This window comes from Copidosoma floridanum, unplaced genomic scaffold (genome assembly GCF_036245765.1).
Source record: "Copidosoma floridanum isolate Cflo_tuat_1 unplaced genomic scaffold, Cflo_Japanese_pri ptg000025l, whole genome shotgun sequence".
In the NCBI taxonomy this organism is placed as follows: Eukaryota; Metazoa; Arthropoda; class Insecta; order Hymenoptera; family Encyrtidae; genus Copidosoma; species Copidosoma floridanum.
The window spans coordinates 7,549,856-7,577,663 of NW_028321902.1; the positions used below are offsets into that span (position 1 = coordinate 7,549,856).

Consider the following 27,808-nt stretch of genomic DNA (forward strand, 5'->3'; position numbering starts at 1 on the left):
ACTTACGGTGCGAGTGAATGCACAGCTCCTCGGTAGCTTAACTGGTGGAGCAACTGTCTAGTAAACGGGGGGGGGGGGGTTGTGTGTTCGATCCGCACCCGGGGAGGATTTTTTCTCGTTCTTAATTATTTCTCCAAAGAAAAATTTCTTGAAAAAGAAGTTATGTAGATTTGTATTATCAGTATTTTATATCTTACTAATATATAAAGCAGAAGCGCTAAAACCGTTGTAATGAGCTCAAAGTTTTGCAAAAATACGCCAGCTTTTCACTTTAGTTCAGTAAAATCCGCTAGGTGGCGTCGACATAAAATCGAAGCTACCTGCAATATAATTAAATAATTGTGGTTATAATAGGCCGGAGCGTGTCGATACTTGTACAGTCGAGCTTCGGCAGCTCAATAAGCTGTACAGAGAATGCTGGTGATAGTCCTGCAGCTGGGTATCCCGGTTACGGACAACACTTTTCTCTAAGGGGAAGGGACCTAAGTGTCCCTTCACCCTGAATTTCGACGAGTGCGATCAAAAAAAAAAAATTATATCCAACCGATGCCGTCTGCCAGAATACCAGGAGACATATCTAGCCAGAGCACATTCTGCACCAACTCTTCAGAGTTGTGTGGCAGTCCCACCATCCCACCCGGTATAGTTAGAAAATTTGTGGCTACAAATGTAAGCAAGGGAAAACAGCTCTGAGGGGCACGGGGAGCCACAACGGCTACCTTCTTGGTAGTCGGGTCCCCAACGCGCTTACCCACATGTTCCCGTCTAACGATGAGCGGTTGGTTATCCGGGGAACGACCCGAGACGAGATATTCTTTGGTCAGCGGCGTACCTCCCTCCATTACAGTCTCCGTACATCGAGACTCCCAGGGTAAGAATCAAGCAACCCGTAGCCAGCTCTTTATCATCAGGAATAATAATAAAGAATAGCCTGGAAGTTTCACCACTGGCGCTTTTTAGGGCCATTATAAGTATTTACGTTCCCTACTTAACCATCAATTTCATCGGTTCTTTTTAGGATCCACCTAAGTGTAAACTACCTTGCCAACAAATACATTTTTATTACCATTTCCGGAAGCGATTCGTCGACTAAAAGACTATATTAACTAAAGACGGGCACTATTAAACCAAGTCAGCTATTCACTGGCAGACGTCACCTGCGGAGTTGTTCTTCGCAAGGCTGGAAAACCCGGTGACCGACGACCCTATACTACCCTCTCGACTCTAAGCATTCAACCAGGAATCACTGATCCTCTCCAAGGTCTGCGTTGGGCAAACCTATAACAGCTATGAAGGAAAAAAAACTTGAGCCAACGGGACAGCCTCCACTGGACAAGTATCACTAACCAATCTCCCCATCTAAGATCACCAAAACAACTGAATCTGCAAATAAAAAAGGTGCTTTAGACACCAACATCTTCGACGTTATACCGGGAGACGTTGGGAAAGAGCACTACAACTAGCCCCAAAGCTTCGGACTTTGTAAATTTTCTCCCAATCAGTCTGGGTCTTCAACAGCAAGCCAGAGAAGATCACCCTGAGGTATCCAGGCAGTCACAATTGCTGTTAACTGCAGTCAAGAAAGAGTTAACTTAAGAAGCTCACCGGTCTTTTTTAGGGCCATCGGACGTTGAACTACTTTGCCAACAAATATATTAGAACTTAACAAAGTTGACAGAAAACAGCCTTTAGGGGTCACACAAATTTTAAGCATGCCAAAAGTCGCAAGAGGGTGAATTGGAAGAAAAACTTCAAGTGTATCTAATAAATACAATTTTACTTAGGCGTCACGAAACTGACGCAGAAAATTCATCGAGATTGGAACAGCAGCGTCAAAATCGACAACTAAAGAGTCCATTACGTGGGAGATCAGCATTTCATTGTACCCTCACAGCAATCTCTGAAATCTTTAAAGATCCTACTTCAGATTTTTAAATAAGTAGAAAAGGTATTTGTGTTTTTGTGGCAATGAAAATGTAGGGTTCAAGGTCCAGGACTTTGTTGCTCTGGTAATAAAGTTGTGAGATATGAGAAAAAAAATTTTTTTTTAACATAAATTTTTTGGGGGTTTAAAATCTTAACAGCTTTAAAAAATAGCCGTTTTCGTGAATTACACGGGAGAAACTGTAAATCAACGGCTTCTTATGGCCACCGATTATTTTATGGCATAAAGAACGCACGGTACTTTTCAGCATAATTATTTTTTTTAATTTTTACACCTTATTATTTGACCAAATAAACTATATGGATTCCGAAAAAATAAGTTTTCAATAAGAAGATTTTTGTTTTGCGATGTATCAAGAATATGTGTAAATTTTCGAACTTAAAATGTTTCACATTATATGTCAACACACTACGGTGTTTTATTTAGCAAGTCTCGGGCGAAGCCGAGACGGGGGGCTGCTAGTACCTTATATATTGAGAAAGAGCATGTATGGATGGTAATAGAGAGTGCTTGTATGAAAAGTACCGCCATCTATACATATGCGCCTATAGATACAATGATTAAAGTGTACCGACGTTCGCTTGTATACCTATTGGACGTATTTGAATTCTAATTTACCGACAAGCATTAGAGTCACATTCCTATAAAGGTATTAAATTTTAACAAAAAAAATTTTTTTTAGGCTACGTAGAAATCTCTGCTCTGCAACAAAAACTTGCGGAGAACACGATTCATGTAAGGTAAAAGCACCAGTACGTGAACACTTTTTCCATAAAGTCTTTTTTTTCTCATTTTTATTGAATTTCTGATTTGCATAACAACAAAACAGTCATTGCGCCAGTAAGTTTATATTTTTTCCTTTAAAAAAAAAAACAAAAAAATTTTTCTAGGTCATGTGTACAACTAATAAATTAATTTTAAAGTTTTTTTACCAATGACCCAGTAGATGAACAGTGTGTTCCGGTATTGGTACCAATACGTATTTTTGACCGAGTACTTGAACATCCTATGTTAATTAAATGGGAGAGAGGTTATGTTAGCTGCCTTCTACTGATTTCTATTTTTATTATGTATTGCAAATAACCAAATCAAAAAATTTCTTTTTAGTTTCATTGGTAACAAATTATGAAAACTATAACGACTGGCTTGACATACTATTATTATTGATTAACAGTGATTTCAATCGTTTTTATGTGTTCAAGTACTGGGCATAGGTAAAACCTAATGGTACCAGTACCTGAACAGTCTCACAAGCAACCTCATACAAGTTGCACGAATAAATAATTTTTTTTTCGTTGAGTATAAAGACTTACTGAAATTTAAATTTCGTTTTATCTAAAGAACGATCAAAGGATGTTAGAAACATTTTTTTTTTTTTTATCCACTTAAATTGAAAATAGTTTATTCAAGCTGTTCAATCTACTGGTGCAATTTGAGGAAGTGTTCACGTACTGGTGCTTTTACCTTAGTAGCACGATATAATCAGAAGTTAAAAACATGTGCCAAAATGCATTATGTTTTATTTCGTTTCAAAAAAATTTTTTCTATTTATAACAGAGTTGGATTTAAAATAAATACCAACTGTTATTTCATTATCCGCGATGCAACTGCTCTGCTGAAATAAAACTAATTTAGTGAAACATTGCATACCATACGTCGACTTATAATTAAATGAAGTTTAATAGTCTTGAATTGTTCATTTTAATATTTATATTTTTCATTTACCTGACTACATAATCATAGTCTTTACTGTTAATTTTTTTAATGTATCATCATGGTTCAGCATCAAATGCGTGATCATACGAAAATATGTCGTAACAAAGAAACAATGCTTCATTTGCATTATTAAAAAAAAAAGCAGTTACGGTCGTAACACTTATGTACAAAAATCCTACCTCACAGAGACATTCCCGGGTCTGAGTGGTACCTGACCATTGACTTGAAGTAAAGTCTCGCCAGTGCATTCATCCTCCTGAGTTTGCGAACCAGCTCTCCGTCGTACGCATCCGGTGGGCCCGAGGAATCGCTCGCGAGCACCTCGTGCATCCGAGTCTCGCGTCTCGTCGCCAACAGGTTATTCCAGGGCGTCCAGGGCTTGCGAGGGTCAAGCCTCGCGAGCCGCAGTCGCTCGAGCTCGTCACACCCCGAAAAGATCGAGCGCCCGTGCCATATGTCATTCACCAGGTAACCAACTGCCTTTGGACCCACGACAAACGCAAGGCTGCTGGCACCGTCTCGTCTGCGGTAAACGAAAAGGGAATTAAAGTAAGGAAAAAATAAATAATTTGGGATGATCTAAAGGGTGGGGCTACCTAACAGCTTCGTGCCTTCGCAGCTCCCTGAGCAACCTCTCGTGGATATCTGGGTAGTGGCCAGGTCGGCGCCTTGGCCTGAGAATCGTGCAGTCGACACACGTTCTCGAGACCCGCTCGCGGTGATCGGTCTCAAAAGCCTCGAGTCCCCTGAGATGCCCGCATGACGGGCACAGTCGCGTCCGCGTTGATTCCTGCGAATTCATTAAAAATTGTTTTCCCCTGTATTAATGATACATTTCTAAGAAACGTGTATCTATATTTAAAAAAAATCTGTCTATATCTGACCAAACTTGTACTCGCACTACTTGAAACTGAATTTATAGGAATACTGATTAAAAAATATCCTGATGTCTGGCAAAACTTGGACTCGTACTACTTAAAATCGGTTTGATGTGAAAACTGATTTGAAATTATTTTCCTGCCTAATCTTACTTGGACTCGCACTACTAAAAATCGGACTAACAGGAAAACTGATTGAAAAATATTCTTTTATCTTACCAAACTGGGACTAGTACTACTTAAAATTGAATTTATAGGAATACTGATTAAAAAATTTCCTCATGTCTGACCAAACTTGGATTCGTACTACTTGAAATAGGTTTGATAGAAATACTGATTAAAAATTTTTATCATGTTTGACTGAACTTGGGCTCGTACTACTTAAAATCGAATCGATGGGAAAACTGATTTTAAAATATTCTTCTGTCTGGCCAAACTTAGACTCGTACTACTTAGAATCAGATTAATAGGAATACTGATTTGAAAATATTCCCCTGGCTGATCTTACTTGGACTCGCACTACTTAAAATCGGATAAACAGGACAACTGATTTAAAAATATTTCCTGTCTGACCAAACTTGGACTCATACTACTAAAAATCGGATTGCTCACGGTTTTCTGATTCCAGACAAATTACCGTGTATACTGCACACTAGGTAAATTTTCGGGAGTTCCCTTACCTTGGCTCGATTGTCGTGGTGAGCTAAGGTGTTTCTAGCTAGGTTGAGAAAGGCGAGCCTCACGCGGCTCCTCAGGTGTCTCAATAGACGCCGCGGCTCGAGTCTCGAGGACGGCGAGGCAGCCTGCTCCAGCAGATACAGTTCCTGGTCTATCGAGTTCTCGAGGCTCGTCGATGCTGCACATGTATGCTGGGACGCGATTCTTTTGACCAAGTACGGGAGCTCAACGCGGTTGCTCGGGTCGCACTGTTGCTTGTTGTTGTCGTCGTAGTCGTCCGGAGTCCGCAGGGCATCGTACACGTCCTTGAATTCGCGGGCTCGCTGGACGCTCAATGTGTCGATGCTTACTGGCTGCTTTCCTGCGTTGTTACCTACGGGATTGTACTTTAGTGCTCGTAAAAAGGGACTTTTTTGTTAAATTTGTCGCTACGCTATAAATACACGGAAACGTCATTCTGAGAATTAACAAGCTTTATTTATTGAAACTCAATAGTGTTGATAAATATTGAGTTGAGAGCAGATCAACACCTTTAATGTGTTGCATTTGTACAGTTTTTTTCTTTGTCAACGTGCGTCAGCGTATATGTCTATTGTATGCGTCCAACGTAGAAGTTATTTAATTTCACACTTCAGGGCTACCGTGCGAGAGTTTAAAGCCGGTATAGATAATAAAAGGGGAATAAAAGATATGGTGGAAAAATATTTCGTCTTGAGATATTCCACGTAGATACGTAATACGAAAATACATGTTTGCAAATGTCAAAGATGGGTGAAAAGTTGGTTTGGTATCTCATTTATTTATCAAAAGATTGTATCTCGATTTTGATGCTATTGTCTCAGAAGTAGTACTCTTTTTTCACTGTTACCTGTGTTTAAAGAGACTCTATCCTGTCAGTTCACGGAGCAAATCAATTCCAAACATGATAAAAGGTGTACTATACTTTGTTGTCTAAGGTCCAATGCAATCAATAATCACCTCTGAGCAGAACAGGCCTCGCGAGCACGTGGAGAAAGTTGGCCCTTGCACGCTCGGCTCTTCTCCTAGCGATGCTGCTTCTCGAGTTTTTTATCGCCCGAAAAGCCTCGACCTCCTGCTCCAGCTTCCTCGCTCGTGCCGCAATCCTCGACTCAGCTTCGTTGTAGGACTCGCGGATTCTCGCTTCCTCGGTGACGCTCCAGTGCTCCACTAAGCTCCGCAAAACCGCGAGATCCAAGAGCTTGTTGACCCCATTATTGGTTGCCGCTGGATTATTCATCAAGTGGAGTTGGCTGCTGATTTCTTGGGTCGACGGAATGGCGTGTTTGGTGCTGCAGTGCATCGAGAAATTCAATTACTTTTGCTCAAACTATTTGGACTATTGATTGGACAAATGAAAAATCATAACATCTGTCTCGTTAGGACGATTTATTTTCATCCTTCCAAGATCCCTTTAAGACATCTTTTCTCGACCATTCAAGATGGTTCGAAAAAATTGTTTTTTTTTTTAATGTCTCCAAGCCTTTGTCGTTGCATGATTTTTATTGACTTATGTATTTTCAAGGCGTAAAAGAAACACTATAAGGATCTTCGTTTTTATTAATATAAACATAACTTGTATGAAGACGATTGTTAAAAGTTCTGACTTTAAACTTTTTTTTTTTTAAGTGTGCTCTTTACACTCGTATACACGTGCATTTTTGTTGAAGTAGTCACGTTCGTATAAAAATAAACAAAGGAACCTTAAAAATATTTTTAAAATAAGACATGTATGTTGTCGTAACATTTTTTAATTATAAGTGCTCATTGTTTTGACAAATTGAAAAATACATTGCAATAAAAAATAATCATTGGAAGAAAAATTAAAGATATCAAAATTATAACTGAGCAATCTTGAAATTATTAGTTTTACGATTAAAAAAGAGTTACGATCACCACTTTAAATTAATTTCAAAAGATATAAAAAAAAGCATTAAAAATCTTTAAAAACTACCGTAAAAATGTGTAATATATTTTAAAAAATTGTAAAACTCATCGTGAAAGACTTAACTGAAACAACAAAAATCGAAACACATCCTCGAGAGGGACGGATTAAAAAAATATCGAGACCACCGATAATAATCCTCCAATGACTCGAGGGTAGAAAGGGACGATCGATTGTTGGCCGTAAGATCCTCGTTCACATCATCCGCGTCGAGTTTTTCAGGTAAACAATTCGAGCCGTCACCATTCTTGTCCTCGATACGCTGCCGACGACCTTGATAAACTTTGTAAATATTTTTATTATTATTATTCATCCCTTTTTTCCTACTCCTCCTCTCTTCCGTGAGTGCACTTATTTTATGTCTAGGGACCCATCGTGTTATTAATTTCTGCAGGGCAGAAAAGAGATGGATGCTGTGGAACGAGTCGTGAGGATGCAGACATCCATCAATGGATAGGTGTATTACGAAAAAAATTGAAGTACACGCGTACGTATATGGAGCAATGAAATAGTTGCGCATCTCCCTTTAACTTTGATATCGACGAAACGAACCAAACAGAATCCATTATAGACTACAACGTGAGATCCGATGTCTTAGTACCTACATACTGGTGTAATATCGATCAAATAAAAAGGGGATCATTTGTTACTTCAACCAAAATGATTTAACCATTTTTTTAAAGAAAGAGTAAGTTTGCCAGCTGACCTTTCACAAATAAATTTTCGCTGCCATAGTTTGGATAATTTTGATGTCCATTGAGATACTTATTCTTTCGGCCATAATGGTCAGTCAATTTTTTTTTTTTTTTAATCATCATGTCTGTTTTTAAATTCAACCGAGAACTCTACATAGTGCAAATTTGATTTGGTTCAATAAAATGTTTCCACATCAGTAAAAATAGATTAAATAAAAAAACAAGTATTACATCAAAGTCGTTAACAATAACAATTTGGGTATCTCTGACCCCTTAAAAAATGATAAAATGAAATAAAATCTTAAAATTGAAAATTCTCACGGTACATAAAATCGTATGATATTAAAAACTTTTGAAGGGCATTCCTATTTTCAAAAAAGCAAAAATAGAATATACACTATATTACATTTCACAGATATCGGGCACATCTCGAGCGTCGAAGAAATGAAGGTTTAAAAATTTAAGCAAAAGTAATATACTGTCGATGCGATTGTTTTGTAATATAAACTTACTTTAACGAACTTGAGATTATTTAAAATTAACTTTACATTTAATCCAAAATTATAATACTTTTGTCCTTCGTTCCATTTTTTTTTTTTTTTTTTTTTTTTTTTTTTTTTTCTTCAAAAAATTTTAACGCTGCATGAAATTGATTGCACCTATGAGTTTTCCTAAAAAGAGAATAAATTACTTAGTTATACCAGTGTTTAGTAGTATTTCCTATTTGGTACTTTGAATCTGGTGGTGATATCTTGAAATCATAAACGACTTTAGTTTTAATAAAAATTTGGAACTTCTAGCTCTTTTCGAAACATGTGTATCATCTAGAGGTTAAAGTTTATAAAAATTTGCAGAATAAGATTATTGAACATTTCATCTGTTTTGCAACAATAACTTGCGGAGAGCACTATTTATGTGGTAACACGATGTAATCACAAGTTAAGGTCAAGCAATTCAATTTTTTTTACTAACTAAATAGTAAAAATTTATCGATTGACATCATTCTCATTAGAAACGCTATGGTCATCCGTGGTCATTACGTAGAATCTTAAAATCCCAAATGACTTTAGTTTTTAAAAATTCGGAACTTCGGACTAACATTTGAGTATTCGTATCATCTAGAAGTTGAAGTTTGTAAAAGTTTACAAGATAAAATTATTGACCATTTCAAATAAGAATTTTCCTTTCCTATTTAAAGTCATACCTAATACTGCACACAAAATAGGAGATTCCATTACGGGTAAAAATGTCTGCACGTCTTCTAAATTTTCGATTCCATAAACCATCTGCAACAAAATCTCTTTATTGTAAACTATTTTACGTACTATACGCCAAAGATCAATACAGTGTTTGTACACTCATGAATAAGTAGCAGAAGAGGCCAAAAATATCCAAATCTTGTGGTGGCAGGGGAAAAGAGGCGCTTGGTCGACCCTACCTTCGTTGGCGCAGGTAGTGTAGGAGAAAAAAGCTGTCGAGTTTGAGTAGATTGGCTGTCGTAGTTTAAGGGTAGGAGCAACAGTAGCTCTTATTTGCTGCGAGTAGGTACGTGGCATTACTTTGCATTGTAATTGGTTGGAGCAATAAATTTCATGTTCCATCGGCCTAGTTTGGTGGTGGTAGTCATGATGTTAGGGGTGGCTCAATATATTATTTACTGAAAACTATGTCATTGACATTGAAAATCACTGACGCACACGTTGGTTTACTCGATGGAATATTTCCCGTTGTAAGCAGAGACCAAAGAAAGAAGTAAAGGTATAAAAAATAAAAAAAATACGATTTTCTTTATTTTTGTTTTAACCATATGCAAAAGGTCAAAAATTTGTGTACTCTAAAATTGATAGGATGCTATGGTTGAAATTTCTAAATTGATCCCTAAAAATCCACATCTGGATCACCTAATTTTTTTCATATTCGAAATAAAAATAAGAAATCTGGAACCATAGGAAAAAAAAACACTCATTGGTTGCATCCGAAATTTTTACTTACTTTTTGAGATACAGTTCACTGAAAAATAAAACTACGATAGAGATGAATGCATAAATATTTTTTCAAGCGTCAAAATCAAAACGAGAATATTTCATCCAACTTTATTCAACATGTGCTGAACAAAATGTTTAGGTGTGTTTTATTGTTTATTTTTTCCAGTTTCTAGTCGATAACAAATATTGATTTTTTTTACTTTTTCCTTACCAAAAAAACAACAACGTGCCCATTGAAACATTACTACATTGACGTTAAATATAAAAATACATACACACCAAGAAACAACTAGCTTGTTTTTTTCTACCAACATCCAAAAACGGGCACTGGATCGATGACATAAAATATTTACCAGTGAATCAGTGCTGGAAGAGAAACAGATTAGAGGAAAAATAAACGAAAAGAAAAAACACGCGCAGGACACACACGAATAATTGTAAATATATTATAAGCATGGCTGCGTAGTAGAAGGTAGTAAAATTTTGTTGTCATGCACATTGAACGCATCAGTACGGACACGCGCTATACTAGGAAATTAAGTATTCTTCCTTGGCTCAATTCTACACAGTCACTAGTTCATTTTATGCCAGAAAGTAAAGATGAGCCATCGGAAATTATGGCCTTGGTAAGGAAAAGCTCGGAGAAACTTTTATAAAAGCCTATAATTATATGTCCTTAACCGCTGGAGTATGGGGTGCGTTGAGAGAGTTTTGTATACGTATGTGTTCGGAATAAAGCCTTATTTTTACTTTCATTCTTTTTCTATTTTTATTTAGATCAGTTAAGCGATTCATGGAGGAATAGCTGAAATAGAAAATAATGCCTCAAATACTAATGCAACATTTGATTTAATCCCTGTCTTCAAATAATCTTGCTTGTATATACACTTATAGCACGCAGATAAAAATTAGCACAGAAAATACGTTTCCTCGATGTTTTAACTTTAGGAAATAAAAATTAAAAAAAAAAAAAGAAAAAAAAACTACTCACTTGGCTCAATCTACTCAAGACGAAGTTATTATTTTTAGTTTCCTTTCAATATTTATAAGTATTAATGTTTTCATCCGAAGTTTTTTCTATAAGGAGATAATACTGAATTTCTTACAATTAAGACAATACAAACTAACCATATTACAATTTTCAAGCTTAAAGTAAACTCAGCGTGGTTTATTCTTTTAAATTATTAATTTATAAAATTAATTTATAAAAATGAAAATAGAAAGTCATTAATACTTAAAAGGTATTTAATTATATTTCTTATTTTCTGATTTTATTGTACTAATCAATTTTCTCCTTGCCATATGAAGATTAGCGACTGTGCACTGAACTGCTTCTTCACAATCTGAAGAAAAGTATCTCTCACTTTTTGCAATTTTTACCGGAAACCAAGTAAAATACGCTTATTCTCTCAACTACCCAATAATATTTCATAAAAGAAAACTAAAAAACATATTCGTACTTGCAGCAGTAATTGAACATCAAATTTCTAAATTGCATAAAAAATGGAGAAATCATGATTCGTACGCAAATTGGTCCTAGAAATTTCGGTCATTTAATAAATTTGGCACGCTAAAAACCAACTAAAGTTTTTAAAAATTAGCAACATCAAACTTTTTTAAATGTACCAAATAAACTTTTATAAACATATTTTAATAATTAAATGTTTTATAAAATAACAAAGTTATTAAAAAGTTCATCGTTAAGAATACCGAATCTGTATTAAGGGGATTAAAAAATTTGTCATTCATTAGTTTCATTGTAACCCGTCCTACATGGATTGGCTTCTTATTTGTTTGTTCCCAAAAATACAAAAAAAAGAGGGGAAGTGTGGAAGGGATAAAGTATGTTGATGGGCGTGACATTACTCCCACTTGATGTCCAGTAAATTTTGGTAGTGGGAAATAGAATACCATACCCTTCAAGGCACAACCCTAAAACGACACTGTCTGTCAGTGCGCCAGCTAGACAACACTTCAACATAAAGTGATTACCGCATACAATATTTCCGATTCAGTTTAACGAAGAAGCCTAGCTTTTAACTTCATAGTCATTGGCGAGAAGTGTCTTGCAAAGCTCAAAATATCAAAACTCCCAGCATCGAAAGAGAGTCTATTCCAGCCGTGCCCAACTTGGTCCAAGGAGTTCCGGGGAATCATTATTTGCGTCACGAGTGTCAAGTTATCAAGTAAGTGCATGTTGAAGTCTTCTCTCTACAGAACTATATTCATCTCGTCATTAGCGAAATTATATTGTTTTCTATTAACTGATATATCGTTTTAAAACAAAAGCAGCGGAATACTTCTCAATTCATTAAAAGCTATAATATCTTTGAGATTATATAAAAGAGTAAATGTTTAATTTTCATGTTATTGTTTTTGCTTATTATTTCTATTATTAATACCATTATAATTACTACTCACATTATTTATCATTATTACTATTGCGATTTTCTTTTTTATTATTATAATTTATATCATTATTATCATTATCATTATTATTATTATTATTATTATTATTATTATTATTATTATTATTATTATTATTATAATTTAAAGTGTGCCTTGGCGGAAACAAACATAAAATTTTCTCTTTCTTCACCATAAGCATATGTCAAAAAAAAGTTTATTTGGCGCCAATTCAAACTATAAAAATGCAGTATTAGCATAGAAAAGCTTGAATTTTGTTATGTACGATACATGCAATTTTTTACACATTAACGTACTTAATGCATATTAAGTCATCCTTAAAAAATTTATTTTCTTTTAATAACACTGGTGCTTAATCTTTGCAAATTGGCGCTAAATTTGCTTAATTTTTCTTGATGTAAGTTTACACGCTTAACCAATTTTTTTTTTAGCAAGAGATTACATTCGATAAAAAAATTACCAAAAGCTAAGCAGATTTCGGCAAGCCCGTTATCTTATTTTTTGCATCCTGAGTATTTAATTTCAATCCACTTTTTTGTTTCTTTAATTTTTCATCATAGATTTACGATAAAGTTAAAATGTGAAGAATGATACAACTGACGATGAAAGTAATTAATCAAACTTACGAAAATTGACTTTCGAAGAAAATGCAAAATTTATCTTTTCTAGTATATTATGAATTGTTTATCTTAAAATGCCTGTATCAGATTAAAATTTCGATGATATACGTAACAATTTTGCTTTGCTCTAATTTTGGGTGCATCTAACTGTCAATACACAGACTTTTTTGATATTCTTAATAAAATGAAGTCAAGCATTTAAAAAAATGTCATTGTCTCTGTAAATAAGTCTGTTTTTCGATCATGTTGTCTATCTTATATTAAACCAATTTGTGTAAACATCGCTCGAATTGTAAACACGCTTTCACACCACTACACTCTCACACCATTGTACGATTCGCACAGTAAGCACTTTTTTGAATTCGCTACATATACGATGTTTTTAATTTGCTAACCTTCTCTCGCAACGGGGGGAGCATGTTTAGTCGAAACGACTAAAATTCGTAGACCGCCTTGTGAGCGGTGGAGGATCAACCTCGCAGCACGCTGAAGGTGGCAGCACACCGAGTTCACACAAAATTCATCGCATATCCACATATGCAACCGCCAGTCAATATTTTTCTTACCTTCTTCCTTTTTCTCCTTTTGTTTCAGTCGGTACAATTAATCGCTCTCGCGCTAACTCATTAAGTCTCTCTCTATACTCTCATTAGCTAAACATTTCTCTCCTTCTCTATCCTGCACCTACATGTCCATCTTCTTTGCTCCCATGAAGTGTCCTCGGGTCATAGGTCTCTCCCCCTCTCTTGATTGCTTACATCGTTCTCTCTCTCTCTTTTCCTGGCTTTTCACATAAGGTGTAAGGGATTGATGGGTCCTGACGACTGCAGCGGGTGGGAGAATTAAAAAGGGAAGGAGGGTCTTGCGACTACTTTGAGTGAGCGCGCTGGGTCAGTTCCGAACTATCTGTCTATACAGAGTGGTCTACAGTTGTCAACTGCGATCTCGAGTATCTGGCATAGTTGGGTTTTATATTCGTCCTACTGGTTTTTACATCTTTTCTCATCATCATCACGCACACGAGTATCTGGGAGTCACCTTTTTGGGGTTTATTTCTCTTACGCTTTCCTTTTTTTATCATCATCGTCATCTTCATCATCTTCGAGAAGCTCGGCGTGCTGCGAGTAAAGCACGGCGAAAATCCGCTTCACGGACCGTGCGACGTTTGTCAATTCATGAGTTTTTTCGAGACACGTGCAGACGCGCACGTATACGTTTTCTACACACAATACACAAGTACACACTCTTCATTGCAGGAATTTTATTTTAAAATTTATTGTTCAACCTCACTCGTTTGTATTTTCATTGATTTTTCTTCTCTTGGGTTTTTCTTTTCGGAGTTTTTCCCTTGAGCCACGAAATATATCTTTGTTCGTGGCTCATAATCAGTGCATTTTAAATTTATTTCACCTAGTTGATTTCCATCCTCCGTTTCGATAAATTTAGCAAAATTGTCTTTTTTTAGGTGGATTTTAATTAATCATTTGTAAATTGAGTAGTTTTTTTTGTGCCGCAATCCCTCCTAAATTTCAAGTAACAAATAAGTTGACTTCGTCGAAATAGACGCAGCCAACAGGGCAGCAACACTCTTGCTACAATTCAAACTCTTACATCATACTAAGGCAAAAATATAGTAAAAAGGCTAAAAAAAGTTTTTAAATTCAACTTTAAATCAAGTGTAAAATTGTATTGTCGTGTGTGTGTGTGTACGTATGTGTGTATATCACCTGGTACGATATTTCCATTTCAGTTTGACGGAGGAGCCTAACTTTCAACTCCATAGTCATTGGCGAGAAGTGTCTTGCGAAGCTCGAGACAACAAAACTTCCAGCATCGAAAGAGAGTCTGTTCCAATCGTGCCTGGCTCAATCTAAGGAATTCTTGAAAGTCATTGTTAGCATTACCAAAGTCAAACTATTACGTAAGTACATGCTCAAGTTCTCTCTGTTGCAGAAATATAATGATCTCGTCATTAGCGAAATCATGTTGTTGTTTTTTACTATAAATAAACTTTAAAACTAGTGTAATACAGCACAATTTGTATCTTAAAGCTATCTTTAAGGTTATATAAAGACGTAAATGGTTGTAGAGCAATTTTTTTCCTATAAATAACAGTAGTACTTGATGTTAGCAAAAACTGTTCTTAACACGCATTACAAAACTTTTGTTTAATCAAAAGATTCTACAGAACTCTAACTACATCATCCACTATTTTGTAAAAAGCTGAGTAAATTGTATAATTTATCCATGATTAAAAAAAAATGTTTGTCTGAAATAATTAAATACTAGCCTAACATACATTGAAAGCAAGAATATACAAATGCGTATTTTACAATTTTCATGCCTAATTAACTTGGGACCATGCAATAAAAATAGTATAGTTGAACAAATTTTATATTTTCATTCAATTCAATATTTGCTTTACTATGCATTAAAAGTTATGCTCTCGGTAAATAGTATCGTTTTTGCTAAGTCGTATAAAGTACCTCGTTTCAAAGATTTATTTAATTCTGTGCGCAAACGCTTATATTCTCTTAATCTATTTTTAGATGAAAATGATGATGCTTACGGGTATTATTATTATTTTAACCACTATGCCATTGGTGCCATGTCATGCAAGCGATAACATGGAAGGTGACATCCCATTAATTTTGGGGGTACAAAATTTTTATAAAACGACTAGCATAGGCATCGTATATAGAAGCAACGAAGGTGAGCAAAAATAAAGTGTTAATTAAAGAGATAAATACCTGAAATTATTAATTTTTTTCCCAATATTACAGAAATTCATTCAGTAGTTAACATGGTGAAGGCATTTTCGAAAAAACAGGTTTACTCGGTCGCAGTGACCATAGCGGATCTTCCCGTGAAATACCCCAAAATAAAAAATTACTCAAAAACACTCTTCGTTGTATTTTTAAACAGCGACAATGATTTCAAAAAATTTTCACTTTTCTCCAAGGATCATAACCTATCGCCACATATTTGGCTATTACTATTTGAGTCAGCTACCACTGGACAAATTTTCAACATATGTCGATGTCCTAAAAAAAATTATTTCCACCTAAACGCATTAAGCGAGATTTTAATAAAATGTGGAGATAATCAAGACATTAATGAATGGTTTACCCTCGTCTCTGGGAATGAATTACAAGTTAACAAATTATTCGAATGGAGCAAGGAGAAACAACTAATTGTCAAAGACAATCGAGTTTTAACTGAGAGACGGAAGAATTTGACCGGAGCATCGGCTAAAATTTTTGGGGAGGTAACGAATTTATTAAGTAGAACGTCGGTTTGTTTTGAAACAACAATTATTGCATATAAAAAAATTAATTAATTTTTGGCAAATTTTTCAGCCTTCTACTTTTTATTCTAAAGTAGTTGAAGATTTTGCATCGGACTCTGGATTAGCATTTGAGTATAAAAACTTGACCTACAAGAAAAAAAAATCGAATTCAAGTGTTAAAAATACGTCAATTAATTCCACAAAATTATTGAATGAAAGTATTATTGTGCCTGGAGTATATTTTATAAATGAAAATGAAGATAAAGCTAAGGTAACGATTGAAATCACAGATCTTCAAGATTTTTTGTATTATAAATTACCTGATTCCAAGGAAATTCCATGGACAGCATATTTTGAGGTATAAAAATTTATAGTATGAAGTAATCACGACTTTATTTCTTTGTAACGTTTAATTTAATTTTTGTTGAAAAGGTTTTCAGCAAGTGTATCTGGTACTTCTTGGTAATACTTATAGTTATTTCGTCAATATTATTTAGTTTAATTTTAGTATTATATAATGATAGAAGAGGATTTATCTATAAACTGTCGGATGGCTTTTTAAACGTATGGCGAGTGTTCGTCCACCAGGAATATACAGGTAAAATGATACGGGATTTCTGACAAAACTAAAACAAAAAAATTGACACAGCCTTATTGATACCATATCGTGCACGTTTTTTATGAAAATCATTAGGTACAATTAACTTTAGCAAAAATTGGGTCATTTCGAGCGGTCCTTATCGTGTTAATTTTTTCTCTGACGTTTTTTAAACAAAAGTATTATTTCATTTGAAAAAAAGGTTATAACGAGGACAAAGTTAGTTATAATTGAATTTACATGTATTTATTTATTCTAAAGCAATACGTTACGGTTATTTCGGTACACTGTCCCCTTATCAGACAAATAGCGCATAGCTACTACAACACATACACACAGTGGCTGTAAGCTATTCATCTGAGGAAGATATAGTGTACCAAAATAGCTGTAACGTATTCCTTCGAAATAAATAAATATGTGTAAAAATCAATCAAATTTTTGTTTTCATCATCACTTTTTCACTATGGATTTTCAACGAGGTAACACCAATTTGATGGATTATCAATAAATTCCTAACTGTTTAAAATAAACAATAAAAAATTTTAACAATACTTCTATAAAATTTAATATACTCATGCGGAAAAACTTACTAATGCGAGGTAGTTGACTTAATGTTTACTATCAACCCATTCAAGGGTGAGTGTACGCGGACCTTTTTTAATTTTTCTAGTAACTGATATTAATATTTACATTTTTATTCTTTTTACTTTTGTGATATTCTGCATCCAATGATGCTCTTTGTCTTTCCCAATTTTCCCCTATTGAAAAAAAAAAAAAAAAAAAAAAAAAAAAATTTGTGATACACCTTTGAAGCAGACCTTATTTTATTGACGATGTCGTGTATATAAGAAAAAAAGTTTGAACACAGGTTTAAGTGGTGGTAAATCCTTTTTTCGTTATTTATATGCTATTATCATATCTAAATATGTCATCTATGTAGATAAAGTTTAAATATGTACATCGTGAAAAAAGGTTGTCACCTTCACTGAATTCTGTGTTAAAATCTTGTGTCACATAGTACATGACATTGCGAATAAATCAATAAAATAAGGAAATAAAAATAAAGGAATAAAAAAGGATATTATTTGTGAATTTTTTCATATATTTCAACTTTTGTTTGATTGTTTATACTATATTATACGATGTTCCATATATTACCTTCTATTTTATTGCTTTTAATACTTTAATATACTTGAATAAGTTAGGGCAAAGGTATAAAACAGTCTGTAAAATACGATTTGAATTACTTATAATAAATTAGTTGTTTATGTGGCTGATACATCTTTTTCCGTCACTACTATAAGCATTATGTTAAATATAAAACAAAATGATTAAAATTAGAATAGATAAATAGTAATGGAGTTATGAAAAAACTTGCGTTCACGATTTTTTTCCACATAGTTCGTGCTGTTGTAAGCAAAATAAGCTCCATATCGAGAGAGACTTCAAAAAAAATTTTGTTTTAATGAAGGATAAATTTGGGATCTCTTTTTATTGATTCAATCATATGTAGGTTCAGTTACATAAAAACAAGGAATGGTGACAGAATCAGAGGGCACGACGATTTCGAAAAAGTGTAATCAAAAGTTAAATCAAAGTTTATGAAGGGAATTAAATGGTACAGTCGTACTTCACGTATAGCTTCTCTAAATGCTATTATTCTTTCCGAGGGAACAAAGTCGTACGTTGTGCTCGTGGACACACAATGTGCTTACTTATCACGTTGCACCCTAGGGCGAGAAAGTACTAAGTCCTGGGGGCTTATTCCAGCCAATAGTGAAAAAACAAATTTTTTTAAATTGAGAATACAAGGTTACAAAAATAAATAAACCTACAAGTTTTGTTAATTTCATTCTTCATCAAGAACCAATCAAATTATATTTACCTGAATAGTTTGGGCTCTTTATAATTAGTTTTTCTGATTTAATATGACAAATAATCATTCTTATTATACTTTCAGGCTACGTGTTATTTAAAAGTCAGTATGTTTATCAAACGCAAAAAAAAGTTTTCAAGTTAGAAATACTTATTTAAAAAACCCATCAATCTTGAAAAATAAAGTAATAATCTTCACTCCCTCCCCTCTCGCAAATTAAATTGTTAATTTTTTGAAAATTATAAAATTGAAGTACAAATTCCAGTACATTTTTTGTTCAAATATCCAAAAGACCTGGGGCTTACGAGGGACCGTAGGGAAACCCTGGTTAAATTCTGATTGTGTAGCAAAAGCTATTTTTTCTCTTTTAGACGTTTTTCTAACTTTCGGACTTTTACTACGCCTGAGTAGGAAAAATGAAAATCGCATCTGGCGTGCATCTGACCAGAGCCTAGTGCTTGCCGTGAAAACATGCACCACCAAATTTAAAATTACTATTTTCTTACCATACACGCAAACTCTTTGCGCCTTCGTAAAGGAAACGATATTCGTGTTTTGGACCCAAATATACAAAAACTTCAACTTTTGGAAGTTTTTTTTATTGTACAGCCATCGTACCAAAACGACTATTTTCTTTTTTTTTATTAATTTGGTTAAACTACGCTTATAACATGTGAGGCTCAAAATATTACTTTCCCCACTGAATACCTATTCGCTATGCGCCTATGTCAGATGGCAGCGTTGAGTGGGAGAAACTGTCCCTCGCAAAGATTTCCAGAATGCACGGAGCCTGAAGAGAAACGCTCTTATGAAAAAAAAAAATGTGTGCAACAAGAGTTACAAATAATTAAAAATTTTCGAATAAAACCATTGTGCAACCATCTTTTGAAGAGCTAGGAGAGGGCATTCTCGCACCTGCTAAGCGAAACGAAAATTATCTGCACGTTGTATTTACGGGATGGTTCTGTTTATGCATACATTTAAATTTTACATAATTTTTAGAGAGTCAAATGAAAAAAATAAAAAATTGCGAATAATTATTTAAGATTAAAAAATTTAAGACTTGTACTTGTGAAGTCATCATAAACTGTTGAATATAATCTAGCAATCCTAGCAAACTAAAGATCAAATATTATAAGATTGCTTGACTGCACTAACACTTTTCAAAATTTACAGATGTGCAATTCAGTTCCTTGTCATCGAAAATAGCAAAAATATCGCTGTATCTGACAGCATTCATAATTATATCGATGTATTCAGGCTGTTTCACAAGTTTTGTGACGGTTGTAATACCATACGTGCCATTTAAAAATGTTCAGGAATTTCTGGAGGATGGTACATATAAACTGATCGTTTTAAAAGGCTCTCCCGATTTAAAAATTTTTTCGGTAATCTTAGAAAGTTGAAACCTAATGTAAATAATTAACATTATATTGAAAAACTTATTTTATGACAATTTATTAGAGCTCCAAGAACGATACAAACGAAAAATTGAGCTTATTGTTGAAGGATGTGGAAAGTTTGCCTACAAACATAGACGAAATCTTGGATCAGGTAATTTTAAACACTCAATTTTTGTTTTTATTAATTTCTTATAATATTTAATGATGCATCATTTTTCACAATCGTGCTCAAAAATCGTTTTCGACACTTTTTTTTCAACATTTTATAATTTTTCTTAAAATAGTGGTAAAAGTAATTCTTAAAGAAAAGATTTTTTACAATCTATTATGGAAAATGATTTTTTTCACCAAGATCAATTTGAAAAAAATTATCAAAAATATCTGAAACATTTCACTCGAAAAATAGCATTATAAGGACATTATCAAATATTACAATGTGCTAGTTACAAGCTGATACATTTAACATCAGAGCGATTCCCAAAAGTTTTTGAAAGCTACAGAGAAATAATAAATTGAAAAAGATTATTTTTTTGTGCATGAGTGATTTAAAGTTTTTTTAATTTTAGATATGCAATGAGAAGGTTGCTTATTACTCAGCTGACGTAGTACCAAATTCATTAATTTTACAGTCACGTTGCAAAGTCCATGCTATTACACTAGGTAATTCTAGGAAAAAAGGTATTGCTGTGAGAAAAGAAGACCCAATTATTAGATTTTTAAATCATTAGTAAGTATTTGCGAGTAAAAAATTATTTTCGAAGAATTTTAACAACGTTTTTTTCAGTTTGCAGAAAAACAGAGAGAATGGAATAATTTCTCGAGAAAAAAAAGCTCTTCATTCCAGAAATCTCGTTGTAAAAGAAGTTTCATTCACATCATTTGGTATTACTGAGCTTGCCCCGCTATTTATATTTTTAGCAAGTGGATTTGTCCTTAGCTTAATCATATTTTTATTTGAAAAGTATCACAAGCTGTTAATATTGTATTTAGTGAGAAAACAATGTAAGAAAATCAAGAAAATTAGGAAACCAAAAAAAACCAACCGATTGTACAATGATGGGAAACCATTTTCAGTTTACTCTCAGTACAGGGACACGCAGCCACGTCCTTTGTGGCCTTATACCCCATAAGACGGTAGTACCGATACAGCAAATCACAAAAATGAATTTTGAGATCATGTTTTTAATACGAGAATTATCGCACAAAACAATTTAAAAACTATTAGTTAAACATAAGCAAACAAAAATTAATAAAAAAAGTTATCACACGTAGACAACCCTACTGCCTGGTATTACGTTATTCCACTAGAAATTACACTGTAAGTGATTTGTGTAATCTCACGAAAAAACTCATGTGTAAAGCCATGTGGTATTCCATGCAATCAATTGGTTGGTAAATTTCATGTATAATGCTTGATGGCGTTTCACATGGCATTACACATGGCATTACACATGGCATTACACATGGCATGCCACGTGTAATTACGTTAATGAAATAAAAAAAATATTACTACATACATTAATAAATACCAAATGTAAATTTTACTTATTTAAATACACGATAATACACCCCCAGTTTTATCAGTTAATGAACAAAGTAAGGTCTGTATTGAATGGCCATAAAGAAATCGTATGTATAATTATAATAGTAATGAAGCTTGTGTGTGGATTTCCGGCTATGAACAGGTTATGCAAACGATATTTTGGCTGAAAATAAACCCGCAAATCAAATTATATTCTTTAAAATCAGCTTTTCAGTTTGGGGACCAATTATACGTTAATAATTTTTGTGACAGAGTAATCTCACGCGAGTAGCCACGATGCCTATGAAGTAAGTTTTGCTAAAATTACTAAAAAATGTCTACGTTTCACATACTTTGAATCTTTAATGTTTTACTTGTTGAAATAGTGAAATAAGTATTTTATCATCATATAATTACGCACAAAGGGCTTGCATATAACTTGTCTGTATGATACATTTGAGATAAAGCATTGGAAATTTAAGGATTTAGGTATTACAATAAATTATTAACCTTAAACAAACACATTTTTTCAATTTATTTTCGTGAAATAATAAATGTTTGTGTCATTTTCATTCTAAGAATGTAATAATAAAAAAATAGTGGCCTTTTTATAGTACATTTTTTGATTCGATGCTGTTAGACATAATTTAGTAGTGGTAGATGTTGGGCATCTAGGCAATGTACTTTTTATCTTCAATCTCTACACAAACAAAACTTAAGCTGTCAGTCTCAAACATAACTAATTCAGCACCAATGGAGCCAATATTGATTGAGTTGAGCATGTTATCCTACTAGATGCGTTTATTATATAGCAAAGTATTAATTCTTTCTTTGTATCCATATCCACTACGAAATAAACTATTCTGATAATTGTCCCATCTGATAGTTGAGCATAGCTATTATCTGATCGTATGTATGGAACACATTGTGCGACTGAAAATTCTTATACATTTTAACTGTATATGGTACAGTTACAATTAATTGCATTGTCATATAATTTATACATCTCAAATGGGGAAATACTAGGAAGGGCACCTCGAAGAACTTACAGGTTTTTCAAGAAACGAGATAACCCTCCAGAACATTCAAGTCATGACTCTGATGAGGATAATGAGAACGTTTTTAATTTAAAACCGAAACCGAATACAAGAGTTGTAGATGGAAATCACGAAGTAGAAATTAAAAGCATTGAGAACTATGAGGTGAGGTGTTCATTTTTCTACACTTATTTTGTAAATAAAATTCTATGCCGTTTTATTGTTGATAGCACACTGCAAATTTTTCATAGGTGTACGTAGGAGCAAATAAATATGTGGACAAAGATTTTTACGATTTTTTATGTAAAAGAGAGCCCGAATGTTTTTTGCGAGAAATTTTTGTCATATACTGGAGTACTGAAGCAATAGCCAATCGCTGCATATCTAAAGAGAAGATAATAATTCGGTTGAAGAACAGAAGCCCAAGAAAAACTTTAACACCTAAGAAATATAAGGATCTCAAGAGTAAGTAAATACTTATTGCTTTTTTTTTTAATATTAACAATTATATTCACTGAACAAAAAAATTTGTACATTATAGAAATGTACAAAGTATACTTAAAAAACAGATTTATGAGTACGTAGGAGCAAATAAATATGTGGACAAAGATTTTTACGATTTTTTATGTAAAAGAGAGCCCGAATGTTTTTTGCGAGAAATTTTTGTCATATACTGGAGTACTGAAGCAATAGCCAATCGCTGCATATCTAAAGAGAAAATAATAATTCGGTTGAAGAACAGAAGCCCAAGAAAAACTTTAACACCTAAGAAATATAAGGATCTCAAGAGTAAGTAAATACTTATTGCTTTTTTTTTAATATTAACAATTATATTCACTGAACAAAAAAACTTGTACATTATAGAAATGTACAAAGTATACTTGAAAAACAGATTTATGTCTAAAGAAACACAAGCAAAACATTTTGCGAAGATGAATCGGAGCATAGATCATAAGATTAAAGAAGTAAGAAATAAGTTATATAAAGAGGTATATGAATAGTGAGAAGTTATTCAAAAATGCCATAATTTATAAAAATAACTATTTAGATAGCATAGATTGCCCAAAACATGCCTTTGTTCTTATGTGTCTACCAGCATCAAATCAAAAAATGTACTGGCAAAAGGCCACTATTTTTTTATTATTATATTCTTAGAATGAAAATGCCACAAACATTTATTATTTTACGAAAATAAATTTAAAAAATGTGTTTGTTTAACGTTAATAATTTATTGTAATACCTAAATCCTTAAATTTCCAATGCTTTATCTCAAATGTATCATACAGACAAGTTATATGCAAGCCCTTTGTGCGTAATTATATGATGATAAAATACTTATTTCACTATTTCAACAAGTAAAACATTAAAGATTCAAAGTATGTGAAACGTAGACATTTTTTAGTAATTTTAGCAAAACTTACTTCATAGGCATCGTGGCTACTCGCGTGAGATTACTCTGTCACAAAAATTATTAACGTATAATTGGTCCCCAAACTGAAAAGCTGATTTTAAAGAATATAATTTGATTTGCGGGTTTATTTTCAGCCAAAATATCGTTTGCATAACCTGTTCATAGCCGGAAATCCACACACAAGCTTCATTACTATTATAATTTTACATACGATTTCTTTATGGCCATTCAATACAGACCTTACTTTGTTCATTAACTGATAAAACTGGGGGTGCATTATCGTGTATTTAAATAAGTAAAATTTACATTTGGTATTTATTAATGTATGTAGTAATATTTTTTTTATTTCATTAACGTAATTACACGTGGCATGCCATGTGTAATGCCATGTGTAATGCCATGTGTAATGCCATGTGAAACGCCATCAAGCATTATACATGAAATTTACCAACCAATTACCTGCATGGAATACCACATGGCTTTACACATGAGTTTTTTCGTGAGATTACGCAAATAACTTACTGTGTAATTTCTAGTGGAATAACGTCATACCAGGCAGTAGGGAATAGTAGTTTTCGGACCATGTTTGCAAGTGTAAAAAATCTTGTTTTTTAAGCGATTGTGAAAGAAATCGACCGTGTTTCTCAATTTACTATTAACAATTAAACCAGAATAAGCCCTCTGATTGGACCTATATTTAATCAAAAATGTTTCTGATTTAATTTCTAAATGTCTGGGAAAACATGACGTTGAGTTTCCTAAATTTTAATACTTTTTTTTATAAACAGCAGAGTTTTTTAAAAAATTAAAAAAAAAAAAAAAAAGAAACATTACGATAAAATTGTTAAAATTTATTTTGAAAATTCGGGACTGTACTCTTTAACTTTCAATAGGATGCCTTTCATTAGTGCATTAAATATAATTAAACTAATGAGACAGTTGCAAATAAAATATCAATGATATGATAACAAATGTAATCTGAGAACTAAAAATTTATACTGCTAGTGAACGGTAACAAAGTGTACTAAAATTTTGGTTGTTGGTCAAATCATCATATTACTTAGTAATATTAGTGTTTAAAGTAAAATTTTTTTTGTCTTGTACTAGAAATTACGAGGTTAAGCATTAAACCACATTTTTAATTTGTTTAGCTTACCTCCCTTTACTGTCCCTTGCTTCGTTCTTCCTCTCATTTGGCTTCTCTTCTCTATTCCCTAAATTATAAGGCCCAGGCCAGAAAAGGTGCACGGACGCATAGCTATTGCTATTGTACGTATCGATACTAAAACAAGGAAATTACAATGGTGTGCATCCAACCAAGGCAAGCACAAGAAGTTCCACGAGCCTAATGCTGATTCTGATGACATACGCCTCTAGATGCGAAAATAATCGTTATAGCGTTCAACCTTTTTACAGTACATTTGTGGTCAAATGTTTAAACAGAAAATTGTATTTAATATTCTGTGCTATAAAAATAAGCTTTTTTGTATTGACTATTGTAGTCTATAAGGTAAATATTACAATGATTGGCCATCGTAGTAGGCCAATTTCGAAAATACTCCATAAACATTGAAAAAAAGTAAAACTTCAAGTCTTAATGTGTATAAATTGATAGTTATAACACTATTTTAAGCTATATCCAGAAAAAATAATTTTTTGCAAACACAGGGAAAAAGTTTTTCTTAATTATTTTAGTTGGTCAAATGTCTCATTTCTTGGCCACTGTAGAACAGGGACATTATACTCACAACGAAACTAAACCGTAGTATTTAATGTAATGTTAAAACCAAACGAGAGGTATTAACTTTCAATAATTGAAAAAAAATAATAATCATAAGTTTTTCTCACTTAATACATTACGATATGTGTTGTTAGCATTGTTTAATACTAGTTTAAAAGTTGTTTAATACTTTAGTATTAAACAACTTTTTAAAAGTGAATGATAAATTGAATGTTTTATTCAAGTTTTTGATATTTTCAGTGTATCAGTGTATATATTTAAAAGAATTGAAATAAATATCATGTGGGTTTATTTATTTGTTTTATATTTATTTGTCCTCTATACTTTTTCGATTTAAATTTGCTTATTTACCCTCGAACATGTTAAAGAAAGGCTATGTGTGCTCATTCTTCTTGAAAAAATACTAAAACAATATTTTCAATTTGAGGTCGATAAAAAAATAACTAAAAAAGTGTACAGTTTTAACAAGTACATATGACAAAATTAAATTTTTTACTCCTTCAAAAGAATTGCGTAGACGCCGTACAAGATGTTTGCTCATTATAAAACACTAAATCAAAAAACTCTTAGTTGTACATTACATAGACATTACTATATTTTTCGTTACTTTATGTTGCAAGTAAAACTTCTTATTTCTTCTTTCATATTTTAACTATGCCATGACTTTTCTAAACTTAATTTTGAACATTACTTCATAATATAATATTTCAGATTTGGCCTAATTTGTTCGTGATGATACATTAACAAGGTATTTTTTGTAAGGTATTTTAAAATTATAGTTTAAAGTTTTTTAAAAATTAGAATTTCCAACTTCTACAGAAATTGAATCATCATATTATCAATAAGTTCAATTTAAATCAACGTTAACCATATACTTGTAATTATTAAGCGGCCACGGCAGCACAGAGGTGTAGGCTACGGTTTGGCTCGGGGGCTTCGTAACACATGCTCAGCAATTCAAGACTCGGCCTTTACTCACTCTGCTTACACCTTTGATATCTTTCGTGTGTGTATTCCAACTGTAATCCAACAGTTCAGATTGTTCGAAAGCCATGTTGGAATAAAGTCTCCTTTTATGTGCTACTGATTGATATCTCAATTAAATCAGGCGCGGTTGTTCTCGATATGCCAATGATGACAGTATGTATTAGAATATATACACATTAACACAAAATCGTAAAGCCTACTAGGCACAGTTTTTAGTAATGACTGTAAGATATTTTTTTTTTAATCTTATAAGTATTGTTCGACCAAGGTGGAAGTGTCGAACTAACGTGATTGCGGCCCGATACTGTTAAGAGCTATAAGGGCGTTTAGAGCCTGAAGTAGTACAACGTCGTGTCGAATTGTCCGTCGTATATCATCTTGGACCTGCTTTATCTCCAGTTATTAAAGAATATGCTTTGCGAATGGACTAGCAAAAAACAGTCACCAGGTCACAAATGCGGCAGATAAACGATGCGAGAGAATCGAGCACTCATTGCACTTATCGCCAATTAGAAATTAACCACTTGCGTATGCAAAATATGTTATCTATTATTCCTCGCCGTTTATTGTAAAGTGCTGTTAAAAATTCCAAGTCCATCAAAATCTAGCTTTCAAGTCCTATGTAAACGAGAATCGTGGATTCCTCTAAACAAAATTATTATATTTTTATAATTAAAAAAATCCTAAAGCTGCGGACACATGGAGTAGGAATCAGCGTGGCACGGTAAAATGATACCCGATTAGAGTAAAGCAACGCGTAGAGCTGAATCACATCTTTGTACCCTGTTCACATGCAGCACAGCACTGGTATTGACCCCCTGAGCTGTTTTGTTTCAATGGCTAGGACACTAACCAACTGAGCCAACGACGAGCTCTTCATTATCATTCATCGTGCTCACTTTAACTTGATGCTTCTGTTTCCCTGTAAGGCTTTAATCCCTCTGGGTGTTGACGATTTGACGTGACAATACATAAATAAGAGAAGAAACTATATACTTCGGTTTTTAGATTCTTATAGTTTTACAGATGTAATTTAG

The 27,808-nt window shown here is 33.4% G+C and overlaps 1 protein-coding gene across 1 annotated transcript in view; it reads right to left on the reverse strand.

Moving 5' to 3' along the window:
* Positions 1-3,841: 3,841 nt before the first annotated feature.
* The window catches only part of LOC111642810 (IQ motif and ubiquitin-like domain-containing protein), a 32,650-nt gene continuing 8,683 nt past the window's right edge, over positions 3,842-27,808 (reverse strand). The window contains exons 4-8 of the mRNA XM_089595510.1: positions 7,309-7,462; positions 6,196-6,527; positions 5,220-5,590; positions 4,258-4,451; positions 3,842-4,184 (exon numbers count right to left, since the gene is read on the reverse strand). Of these exons, the coding sequence (XP_089451636.1) occupies positions 3,842-4,184; positions 4,258-4,451; positions 5,220-5,590; positions 6,196-6,527; positions 7,309-7,462 (1,394 nt within the window). The remainder of the gene's footprint in view (positions 4,185-4,257; positions 4,452-5,219; positions 5,591-6,195; positions 6,528-7,308; positions 7,463-27,808) is intronic.